Below are 13102 nucleotides of genomic sequence, written 5' to 3' on the forward strand. Positions count from 1 at the left end.
GTGGATTGATAACAAACTATTTCTCACAGTTTTGGAGGCTGGAAAATCTAAGATCAAGACACCAATAGATCTGGTGTCTGGTGAGGGCTTTCTTCCTGGTTTGAAGGTGACCATCTCCTCTTGCGAGTCCTCAATATCATGGAGAATAGAGAGAATGTGAGCAAGTTTTTGTGTCTCCTATTAAAGGCCCTAATCCTACCGATGAGGGTTCTTCCATTGAAACACCTCCTAAAAGTCCCGGCCTCCTAATAACATCACAACAGGGGTAAGAATTTCAACATATGAACTTCGGGGAACACAAACACATCCATAACAATGTTAATAATTAATTCAGGCAAAAAACCCACTGCTGGCTGCTAAAACTAGTAGGTGGAAATAGAATGAGGAATGGTATAATCACACAGTTTCAAAGTATCTCCACTAATTTCAGAGGGGAGAGTTACTTCATAGTGAAAAAACTTTAAAGACTTCATCTTAATCAAGTGGTAAAAGTCAACAACAGCAAAAAGAGGACAAATCAACAACATGAATAGCCTAACAATAAGCAATTAAAGAACACAGTATCACTTAAGAGACTGTTCCAATGAAAACATACATGGATCTAATCATAAACAAACATCAGACTAACTTAACTGAGGAACACTCTATAAAAATAATTTTTCTAAAAATCTACCCAGTATTTATCTTACCAAAACCAAGAAGTCATAAAAGTCAAGGAAAGAGTGTTCCAGACTGAAGAAGTCTACAAAATGTGATCTACAAACCCAGATTAGATCTTTTTTCCATAGGACAGATTATGGGGAGCATTGCTAAAAACATTCATGTAGTCACTAATTACAGAAGCCCTTTGAATTGTTCCTGCAACTTTTCTGTAAACTTTAAAATTGTTCTCATCTTTTCTCCCCACAATAAAAATAACTGCTGTGTACACTCCACTGACACAAAACCAAACTACTGATTATTATGGCTTTTCTAAACGCTGAGAACACTACCAATATACCCAACTGTTGTCTTTGCAGGGTTTATAATGCAATTTTTTTTCCCCTAAAACAACAGCTGTTTCCTATTCACAATGTCTTTTAGGTAGGAAATTTTTCATGAGTCCACCTAAGAAAGAATAGCTTACAAACAGCCAGATATATGTCAGACAGTAATAGCTGTAGCTTCTGTGACAAAACAAAACCCAAGACATTACTGAAGACAACTGGACACAGTGGAAGTATAGGAAGGTGTGGGTAGTCAAGCACTCTCTATGCCATCCCTTGCTTTACTTTTCTTCATAACAACTATTTAATTATTTGCTTACTATCCATAATTTACTAAGATGTAGTCAACGTGAAGGTACAACCTTCTTATTCCCAGGGGATAGAAGAGCATTTGACATATAATATTCAAAGAAATATTTAACAAATGACTAAACATATCATATAGTATGAATGCTATACCCTGAAGACAGAGGCTGTACCTGGTTTTAATGCCCCTGGTATAGTTAAGAAAACTGATCACTAATGAACTATTAATAATCAATGGATTTTAAAAGTAAAATAACAAATTGAGTGTGTTGGTGTGCATCTGTAATCCCAGCAATTCGGGAAGCTAACGCAAGAGGATTGCAAGTTCAAGGCCAGCCTCAACAACTTACTGAGACCCTGTTTCAAAATTAAAAATAATAAAATAAAATAAAAAGGGCTGGGATATAGGTCACTAGTTAAATACTTGCCTAGCATGTGTTTATTAATAACCAGAAACTCTAAGTACTTGTGTGAAGCCCTGGGATTCAATCAACCTCAAGAGGGATGGGGAGAATACACATGTCAGAACCAAAATAAATTACTATGTGTCAGAATCATAGGATACAGTCTTAGCAGCTGGCTTAAAGGGAATTTTCAAAGCCCTACTTATATTAATAAATAAGAAAGAAAAATAATTACCCAAGTTAAATGTTAGATTTCAAAAAAGGGGTAGGAGGAAGGTACAGTCTTTTTTAGAAGGCAAACTCATATGACATCTATCAAAATTTATAATAAAGATGTCTTCTGACATCTTTAGAAATTCTGCTTTGGCTATCAATCTCATAAAAACTAAACTATTGTTTCATAAAGATATCATGTATTAGGATTTGTTGCAGCAACATTTTGTACTGTAAATAGAGTGACTAGCCAAATTATTTAGCATAGTCTCACTACGGACTATTACTTAATCACTAAAAAGAATTAAAGTTAAATCAAATACCTTGAAGGGATTTCTACAAGTACTAAATGCAAAAGTAATGTAGAGAAAAGTATGTATAACATAATCCCTAACATGATCTTTTTTGTTGTTGGTACTGGGGATTGAACCCACAGGCACCCTACCACTGAGCCACAACTCATCTTACATATTTCAATTTTATTTGAGAAAAGGTCGGGCCCAAGTCTTCCAGGTTGGCCTTGATTTGCAATGCACCTGCCTCAGCATCCTGAGTAACTGGGCTTACACAAGAATGTACTACTGTGCCCAGCTAACACAAATTTATTAATAACCAGAAATTCTAAGTACTTATGAATATAGAGAAAATACAGAAAAATATATACTGAGATGTTAAGATGGCTATAGCAACTAAGGATCCATATATGATTTTATTTCATTAATAAAAAAATTCTATAGACAAAGGAACACTTAAAAATGGGAAAAAATTAGATTACAGGGCTCGGGTTGTAGCTCAGTGGCAGAGCACTCATCTGGCTCATGCAAGGCACTAGGTTTAATCCTCATAAAAATAAAGCTATTATGTCCACCTACAACTAAAAAATACATATTTAAAAAAATAATACGATTAACAGAGAAACTATTTAGAAAGCTAAAAATACAACTAAAATAAATTTAAGAATCATTTCTTTGGGGAAGAAAAATAAACTATAAGCTAATCCAAATTTTTAAAAGTTTTGTTTTTATCATCTACTTTTCACATAAAGGTCTTAATTACATTAGATATTATTTTGACAGACTTTCAATCACATTTTCTCAAATATTGGTCTGAACACTATTTATTGAAAAGTTCATTCTTTCACATTTGCTTGGAATGCCACTGTTGCCAAATCCCAAACTCCTAAATATACCTAGGTTGTTTCTTAAGTGTTTTGCTGTTCTATTTGACTGTAACTGTGTACATTTCTACAGTTTTACAATTTGGGGTATATGGTTTATGGTTCTCTTAGGAGAGAATCTGCCATGAGATCTGAATGTCCCTGCACAAATTTGCCTGTATACTATTGCAAGACTTAACTACTCACTGATAGTAAGCAATTTCTGTAGATGGTTATAGAAATGGTTAAATAGATCAAGGTAGCCAGAGGAAGATTAACAAATGGCTGCTCATTCCTAGAGAAAGGAGGATTGGCTTGCTTTCTACTTACTACTAAAGGTACTGAGCTCTTGACCCTGGGTTCTTTGGGTCACTGAATCTCTCTCTGCCTATCACATTGCTAGGTGGAATTTGAGATCAAGGAATTAGTGCTACCATGCTATTGCTCCTGCCAGCTGCTGTCCTGTGAACAATCTCATCCACTTAATCTTATTGTCTACTTCTGGCATATGTAGAGTTGTGGCATTTGGTTCCTTGCCATACTCTATGAGACTGGAGTTCTTTTCCCCAAGAGTTCATAAAGGACTCCATTTACAACTTTCATTACAACTACTGTAAAATATTTAGAAAACAAATTATAACCTGGCTAAACTGTCCGTCACTTTTATTACACCAACTGTTCTATTAGATGCCCTCTATAAGTAACCCAAACTAAAAATGACTGAGAAAAATGTGTTTTCCCATCAGAATTTTATTGATCAAAATAAAGCAACTGAAGAGCTGGGATTGTGGCTCAGCAATAGAGTGTTCACCTAGCATGTGCAAGGCCCTGGGTTCTATCCTCAGCACCACATAAAAATAAATAAATAAAATAAAGGTATTGTGTCCAAATACAACCTAAAAAATTTTTTTAAATAAAAAATAAAGCAATAGAGAGAACACTTAATAATAGGTGATACTTTGTAGAAGGGAAACATTAAGATAGAGAAAGAAGGCCGGGGCGGGAGGAGGAAAAGAGTAACAGGAGGTATTAAGGAATAATATTGATCAAATTGTGTTTTATGCAATATGAATATGCCATAAAGAAACTCACTATTCTCTATAATTAATAGGTACCCATAAAAAAATTATAAAAAATAGAAGACACTTTGCAAGGATTCAAGTATTTTCAGGATACTTCCAAAAAAAATGCTTAATTTTTAATTAAGCAAACTGAAACTTCATAATCCATACCACACTCTAAGAATAATTTAACAACTTGCAAGAATACATTAATAACTCATATATTCTAATCATATCTTTATTATCAATTACAAAATGCCAATAGATATAGAACATTAGTTATGGGTCACATTAGTCACAAAAAAAATATAATGCTTGTTGCTTTCAAAATTTTAAATCCTAATGAAATACTTCATCTATGTGCCTTAAAATTAGATTTCTACAGCACAAATCTAAAAGTCAAAGTACTTATGTTATTATTTCTATCTTTTTACCTGTAGTCAGGCTGTCGGTTTGCAGAATGATCATCTCTTGTCCATCTATAGCCAGATTCATCCTGTAACATAAAAAAAGTTACTTGGACACTTGTTATATTATTTTGATCATGTTCAATATGTCTAACAGTATTACGGAAATTAACCTCTAAGGCCAAAACACTATGAAGACAAAAACACTTTTCTAAATCTTCCTAAAGCTTTAAAGGCATAAAAAAGAAAAGAAAATTAAAAATAAAAAAGATACAGCACGTTATCCACTTCAACAACTAAAAATAAACTGACCAAGAACCTGTGGTTCCATTTATCTTTTTAAAAAAATTACACTATTTCCTTGACAGATCCACATAGGCTTATTGTCAAAAACACACATACCATATGATAATAGTCAATGGCTTCTGAGGACCAGGTATAAATTTTGATGCATACACTTCTCATTTTCTAAGTTTTCTCATCAATTTTCAGATTCAAGCTCAATGAAAAACTTGCTACTTTTTTTTTTTGGGGGGGGGGGGGCGTGAGCAGGTGGCTCAAACACAGGGCCACATGCATGCTAGGCAAGTACTCTACCACTGAACTATATCCCAGCCTAAGCTTACTACTTTTTCAACTTTTCATGCTCAAATTTTCATTTTTCATCTTATGCCTCATCAAAAAACTACAATTAGAAACAATATAATAAGAAATTGTCGGGGCTGGGGATGTGGCTCAAGTGGTAGCGAGCTCGCCTGGCATGCGTGCGGCCCGGGTTCGATCCTCAGCACCACATACCAACAAAGATGTTGTGTCCGCCAAGAACTAAAAAATAAATATTAAAAATTCTCTCTCTCTCTCTCTCCCCTCTCTCACTCTCTCTTTAAAAAAAAAAAAGAAATTGTCAAAACTACATTAGACTAATATGTGGCACTAAATTAAAACAAATGAACCATATTTGTCCTTTAAGACATAACTACATAGGTATATAGAAAGAAGCCAAATAGTAATTCATATCCAATTACTTTAGAGTGAAACATAGAATATAACATGTAATATCTTCATCTTCCTCTTTAACATTATATTCCTTATTCTTCCATAAGTAAAATGTACCTATCATTTTCCTTCTCAACATTAAATAAAAACAAAACTTCACAGCTATCATAAAATATTGGATCAAGTAAGCAATTTAATTTATATAAATCAACTCCAAATAAGAATTAGTATCAGGAGAATCCTAGGATCAAAATGTACTTATTGTTTGTTTGAATAAAATTTAAATTAAAAAAATGTAATATAAAGCATGACAACAAATATGATTTATAAGAATATAAAACAAAAGAACTACTATTGAAGCAACATTATGCTACAAGTTTTTGGGCAAAATCATGTTCCTGAGGTTTAAAACACAAGTCCAATAAATACAAAACTCCCTCTACACTTAATGGTCACACAAAGTTTTGATAAAAGGGATAACTTTTTTCTTTCTTTGAAACAGGGTCTTGCTATGTTGCCCAGGCTATCCTCCTGCCTCATTCTCACAAATAGAGACTGAGAGCAAATGATACCATACCCAGCTTGTGAAAACACATTTTTATACTACAGGACAAACTGTTTCTCCATGAGAATAACTGAAGAATGACTCTGATGGCAAATTCCAGTATTACTAAAAGAGAGATAATACATAGTATTTACTTTTCAACACATACCATCCCCTTCCTAAAGGAATGGCATGACATTTAAAAGCTAAACAAAATAAAAACCAATTCTAAGACAAGAAAGAATCTATAACACACCTCAAACTTTAGGAAAACAAGAAAATACTGAATAGTGTTGTTACCACTTTAGAATTGTCAAAAATCAGTATTATGTAATAGAGAACTGTGCTCTCATAAGATAACTATCCTCTGTAAATTGCCTTACCTCCATTCCTTCAAGTGTAAAGTATGGAAAATAATCCAATGGCCAATATGAGGTCAAATTTTACTACAAACAATGTTTCAATATTTCAATTAATTACCATATTATATACAGTACAGAAGGGGAAAAAATAAAAGGTAGGAAAACAGTCTGGAAGAGGAATACTTTAAGTATGCAGGCTAGAACAGAGGAATTGCATCAAAGAACAGTTTCAATCAAGTTAATAACAAATTATTGTAACCTTAATACACACTTCTAGATCAAGAGAAATAAATTATAATTGTGGTAGTAATAATAGCAGCTAACATTTTAAAGTGTTTACTATATGAAACAATGTTTTAAGTGCTTTCTAATTTGAATTAGTAAATAGCCTTTAAGAACTGTAACAAAAATGAGACTATCAACAACCTTAACCCACTTCACCCATAGCATTTCATCATGATGAAAATAATAAAAGTAATTTCAAGTAGGTTCATCCAGTAAGACATGGTAACCACCTGCTTATCACTTAAGCACCCAGGCAACAGATTATCTTTATATGGTTCTACAAATCCCTGCCAAGTAAGGGGATTAAAAAGCAGGCTACTTGGAATGAATGTCATTTAGAGCTATCCAGAGCATTTTTACCCACCCTGTCCAACACCCCAAGATTCTTGACTACTAGTTCCCATTTGACAGCTTCAGCAAAATTCAACAGAGCATCAGCAGGAAGTGTTAATCAACTGCTTTCATGGCTGTCACATAAACTTTTATTACATGAATTTTAACTTATAAGAAATAACAATTAGTACATGGGGGAAATTTACATACTCCTCTGTGAGGTGGACCACTTCTTCGATCATGAGAAAAACTGCGGCCCTCGTCATATTCTCGGTAATCAACATGACTGTAATATCTACTGTAGCTTCCTTCACCAGGTCTGTCTAGCAGTGGTGGTTTCTTTGGCACAATATTAACTACTCTATGGTAGCCATCCTAAAACAGACAAAAAGAAATATATAAAAATCACTAATTTCTCTACTTGGTTTTGGAACTGTTTTTTAAAAGCATAGGAATTTTTATCCTCTATCAAATAGGCTAAATGTATAAACAAAAATGCATTAATGAAACATGAATAAATAGTAAAGTCTTCACATGAATTAAAGAAAATAAGACTGTTCAACAAAGCCAAGTTTTCAAAATAACGTGCAACAATGGGAAAAATCAATCATAAGAAAAAAATTATCATTTTAATAAAAAATAAACTTCAGACAGTAAAAATGTTAGCTCTAGCCTTAATTTCCTAAGAAATTTAGAAATAAAACATGGCAGCACACACATTTTATCTACTTGCTTGAACTAGTCTACTTAGAAAAAAACGCAAGATTTTGACACATAAGCAACAGCAAACAAGGAGATGATAATGAGTTAAAAAGATTACAAGGAAGGAAGCATTTTGTTATTTTTCCAGCAGCAATAAAGAGGGGCAAGCCATTGCCTTCACAAGTTTGGAAGCAAAATAAAAGCTAACACAAAATCTGAACTAGTTTTATTCTTGATGTTTTAACATTTTAGCAACTGAGTAGGGGGGGAGTGTTGGACTTGGGGAATCTGACAGAGGGAGAACATTGTCTTAGGTTGGTAGCTGATGTGAAATAACAATTAGAAGCAGAGAGCTGACACATGTATCTGTGATCTGATCTAGGACATGGATGGTACATGGGCAAGAAATTTGAAAGCTTGGTGATTTTGTGATTCAAAAAAAAAAAAGCCTTATAAAATATAAAGATCTGGGGCTGGGGATGTGGCTCAAGCAATAGCGCACTTGCCTGGCATGAACTGGGCACTGGGTTCGATCCTCAAAACCATATAAAATTAAAAAATAAAGACATTGTGTCCACCTAAAACTAAAAAATAAATATAAAAATGAGAAACTGAATGAAAAGTGGTCAGCACAGTATCTAACACACACTAACTGCTCAAAAATGTTTGTTACACTGATTACTACCTTTGCAGATGTACATTTAAGAAAAAAAAACTTCAATTCCTTAAAGTGCTTCCTTATATTACTTCTTAGCATTAGAAAAAATAATTATTGAATTGTTATTAAATTATTATATAACATTCAAATGATTAAGAAATTTGTCAATTACAAGGAAAAAGGAAAAAATTAAATCAATAGTTCATATCTATTTGAAAGCTACAAAAAATCAAAATAATTTTTCCATGGACATATAAACTGGTTTCCTTCTTTAGTGCATTAGATTATTGAAGTATAAGATAAGGGCTAGGGATGTAGCTCAGTGGTTGTTTTTGTTTTTTTAATGCTCTGTGTGTGTGTGTGTTTGTTTCTCCCCCCCCCCCAACACACAAACTTTAAGATATATTCTTTTTAAATAAAATATGATACACAAGTTATATTCATACTTTTTTCCACAAACTACCTTATACAGATATTGCAATTAAATCTAAGAAAATATGGTGTTTCAAAAAAATAATTTGGCTCGATGGACATGGCAGTGATAGGAGTCTTGGAAATCAGGATCTGGTCCTTTGCCCCCCCCCAATCCCCCTCACCGCCCCCCCCCCCCAAGGCAAGCACAGAAAATAGAAAGCAAGTTTTATACCCCAGGTTCCCACTCCCTTCCCACCTGCCAATTGGTATTCATTAGCAACTCCTTGTGTTGGGAGGAGTGATTCTCACCCCCCCCACCCACCCTCCCCGCAGATGTTAACTACCCATTTCCTTTTCTTTTATAATCAGCCAATTAGTACTCCACTTTCTAACTGGATCATTTACTATCTATGCTGACCACCTGTCTTTTGCCTCAGTATCAGCACTTCATGCCTTTAATTCCAGGTTGAGACAGGAGGATGAAGGCCAGCCTGGGCAATTTAGATCCTGTCTCAAAATAAAAAGGGCGGGGGATGGGAAGGGTGGGGGGCAGTGCAGGGAGTAGTTAAGTAGTACCGCAGTTGCCTAGCATATGTAAAACCTTGGGTCCAATTCCCAGCCCTGCAAAAATACAAATATCTTTAAGCCAAAATTAACAAAATTACAATTTAAAACAAACATCTTTCTCTCCCTTTTCACCCCCTCTCTCTCCTTTCCCCCCTTTGATGTTGCTGGTAATTGAACCCAGGGCTACATGCATTCTGCCACATAGTAAGCATTTCTAATTCAAAAGTTGCTATTCATAAAATTAAAATAGGGCTGGGGATGTATCTCATTGGTAGAGCATGCACAAGGCCCTGTGTTCAGTCCCCACTACTACAAAACAAAACAAAACAAAAACAGAATTAGAATAACTAATTTTTCCAATTCCAAAGAATCATAAAAATTAAATTCTACAATATTCTAAAATGTTTATATATGCTTCAAAAGACTTTCATGAATAGAGTTAGCTTCTTTCTTTACAAAGCAATATGTTGCTTTGTTCAACTGCCCCAGTTACCAGAAAGTTACTTCAAGATTGTAAGTTTTACATGATAAAACTTTCAAAGTAGTTAAAACTCATATCACATTTATATATTTTAAAAATTGCTTTACCACCTAATAAAATCATTCATGTGATCATTTACTATCTACGCTGACAACCTGTCTTTTCGCCTCAGTATCAGCACTGCATGCCTGTAATTCCAGGTTGAAACAGGAGGATGAAGGCCAGCCTTCATAAACTCAGCAAAAGAGAAAAATCCTATTAACTTGCAATCTGCCAATGAATATCAAATGAGCATTTCCTTTATGTTTTGAGAAAATGTTTAAATAGTAAGTACATTGTGCTATTTCTGCTCTTTAGACAACTAATCTTAAAGAAAACTCCCTTTCTATATGAAAAGAATTAAGGAAATGAAGACAACTGTAGGAGTCTGTAACAAAGCAGGGTCGTATTTTCAGATTCCAGGAGGCACCAGGTTTGATCTTCAGTACCACATAAAAATAAAAATAAATAAAGGTATTGAGTCCATCTACAACTAAAAAAAATTTAAAAAAAAATAAACTCAATGGAGTTGAAACATTTCTACTATTTCATAAGCAGATATTTCAAATGTCATGTTTGCATATAAAAATCTTAGTTTACTCAATGAAAGCAACTGTTATTGCTCTGTTCATTATGGAAAATATTTGTATATTATCATATGAATGCATATCTACGTATTAATGACTGAATATTCCTATTCATTTAAAAATTATAATTTTCAGTGGGCATTACTAGAATTTCCAAAAATATTCATAGAACTTAATGGATTTATTTCTCCAAGTTAGTAAGAAAGGTGTGATCCATCAGGCAGACCAAAAGTAAAAAGTATATGTTGCTAATTTTTTTTTTAAGTCTATTTTACTCAATCATTTGTCAACTCTGGCACAATACAGAAAGAAAAACACTAGTACATAAGCTTAAATATTTTTTTGAACAATTAAACTTGCATGAAATTTCTATTTTCACATTTGTCACTGTTTGGGGTGAGACAACTATCATCACTAGGCCCTGTAAGGTTTATGGAATAATTTTTCAGTTTATGCTCATGAAAATTTGGTCAGAATAAAACATACCAAATTAATTTACCAATTTAGAAATCTGAAATGGTATACATGTTTTGTTAAAAAGTAACAAATTGTATTTTAATTTACTATACATTCCAGTTAATATAACTACCTGTTATGAGAAACACTTTCATTTTTAGAAAGTAAAGGCTGCAAGTGGGTGATTTTTATTTGATTCACTGTATGAATCAATGCCAAACTTTCCACATGTTAAATCTCATAATTAACTGAGTACAAGTTTTGTGGAAAACCTCAGTTCTTTCAAAACATTTCTTGAGACTATGAATATATTCTCTAAATGGCAGAGCATATGCTTAGCATGCCTAAGGCCCAGAGTTTAATAGACACACACCTGATTTTTTCTTTGCCCAGTTCTACAAAAATAAAATATAAAAATGTTAATATATAAACCCCCTCCCTTAAATATCCTTATCCATTAGACACATAGTGAAATATTTATTTACATTTGAAAAATGAATCATTGATTTACTTCAAAATCTGGGAAAGAAGTAAATGGCAGAGACACAGAAAAAACACAATTTGCAAGGAGTAGATAATTGCTGCTTGGATTATATATCCTTTGGGAGATGATTATATTGTAATTTTTATATAATTTTTTTCCTTATAAAAAGTCAAAAATAGGACAGAGGTTGTAGCTCAATGGCAGAGCACTTGTCTATCATGTGTAAGACACTGGGTTGATCCTTAGCACCACATAAAAATAAACAAAGGCATTATGTACATCTACAACTACATAAAAAAATTTTTTAAAGTAAAAAAAAATGACTCTTACACTAGTGCACTAGCAAAGTAAGTATGATGGCACATCTAAATAATTAGTGGTTTTACTTCCTATTATAATCAACTTACAACATCAACATAGCTTACAGAACCTTGCTGGTCTTACTCATTGAATAAAGCACCTACAAAAGTAGTTGTCACAAAGTAAGCAGTTCATAAGTTCATACATAACATACATTCTATTTTGCTATCTAAATTTTATTTTTCTTTTGTCATCACATGCTTTATTATAAGAAAAATACCATACAAAACCATATGTAACTCAAAACTATTACACAGGCTGGAAGACTTTTCCTTTCAAAAGCTTTGAGGTTTTGAGGTCATATTTTATGACATGTATTTTTATCACAGCACTCACTGATTCTTTTGGAGGTTATAAAATTTTAAAATTAGGTTCAGAGCATTAGTAACTTACATTTTGGGCACTAAGATAGCTAGTCTGAAGCAGTCCAATCTGTTTCTTCTTGCCTTATTTTTATTTTATTCTTATTTTATATTAGTATACTAAGTAGATTTTTCTGATTTTGACAGCATTGGTGAGAATAGTAAAACCCAGTAGGGATGTTAAGACCAGCAATATTTTTCTGTCACATTCATGTTAGTTTTTAGTTACATAATTAGGTTTCTTTTAATTTTTTTTTTTTTAGGAGACCCAATACAATACCTTTTCTTTTTAAAAAAAAAAATATTTATTTTTTAGGTGTAGATGGACACAGCACAATGCCTTTATTTTTATGTGGTGCTGAGAATCGAACCCGGGTCCCGCCCATGTTAGGCGAGCACTCTATCGCTGAGCTACAATCCCAGCCCCCATAATTAGGTTTTATAATCAATCAATAGGTACTGCTCCCCAAAAGCTAAGACATATTATTATAGAATGTGACCAAGAATATATAATTTCTCTTCTAAAGATAGTGACAACAAAAAGAAAGTTAAGTTCTTGCAATTCTGTTAGCCAAAATTAAAACAGCCCCTAGAGTAGCTCTACACAAGGAAATATCATTAAATTAAAACTCAGCAAGTGAACACTTAAGATTTTGCATTTCATGTATGTAATTTCCCAACTTAAACTAATAAAATAGTGCTCTCTAATAACATGTTTTAGGGGGTATATTGTGATCCACAATTTACTTTGAAATGCACCAAAAGCTTAGATAGATTTGTAGGAAGAATAGGTATATATATAATAAATAAGATATATATAATAAATATATATAATATATATATTTAATAAATATATATATAATAAAGCAAGTTCAGTAAATGTAAATGGTTGGATATAAGTGGTAAATATATGGTTGTTCATTATAAAATTCTTTCAAA

General features: G+C 33.0%; 1 protein-coding gene across 11 annotated transcripts in view; it reads right to left on the minus strand.

Annotated features, from left to right (window-relative positions):
- Pphln1 (periphilin 1) overlaps nucleotides 1–13102 on the minus strand; it is a 103002-nt gene that overhangs the window by 62832 nt on the left and 27068 nt on the right. For 10 of the 11 annotated variants that reach the window (XM_026401411.2, XM_026401408.2, XM_077798498.1 and 7 more), the window contains 2 exons: nucleotides 7264–7428; nucleotides 4561–4622 (listed from right to left, as the gene is read on the minus strand). In XM_026401411.2, coding sequence (XP_026257196.1) covers nucleotides 4561–4622; nucleotides 7264–7428 — 227 coding nt within the window. The remainder of the gene's footprint in view (nucleotides 1–4560; nucleotides 4623–7263; nucleotides 7429–13102) is intronic. The other variant, XM_026401414.2, reaches the window with a different exon arrangement.

This window comes from Urocitellus parryii, chromosome 5 (assembly GCF_045843805.1).
Source record: "Urocitellus parryii isolate mUroPar1 chromosome 5, mUroPar1.hap1, whole genome shotgun sequence".
Taxonomy (NCBI): Eukaryota; Metazoa; Chordata; class Mammalia; order Rodentia; family Sciuridae; genus Urocitellus; species Urocitellus parryii.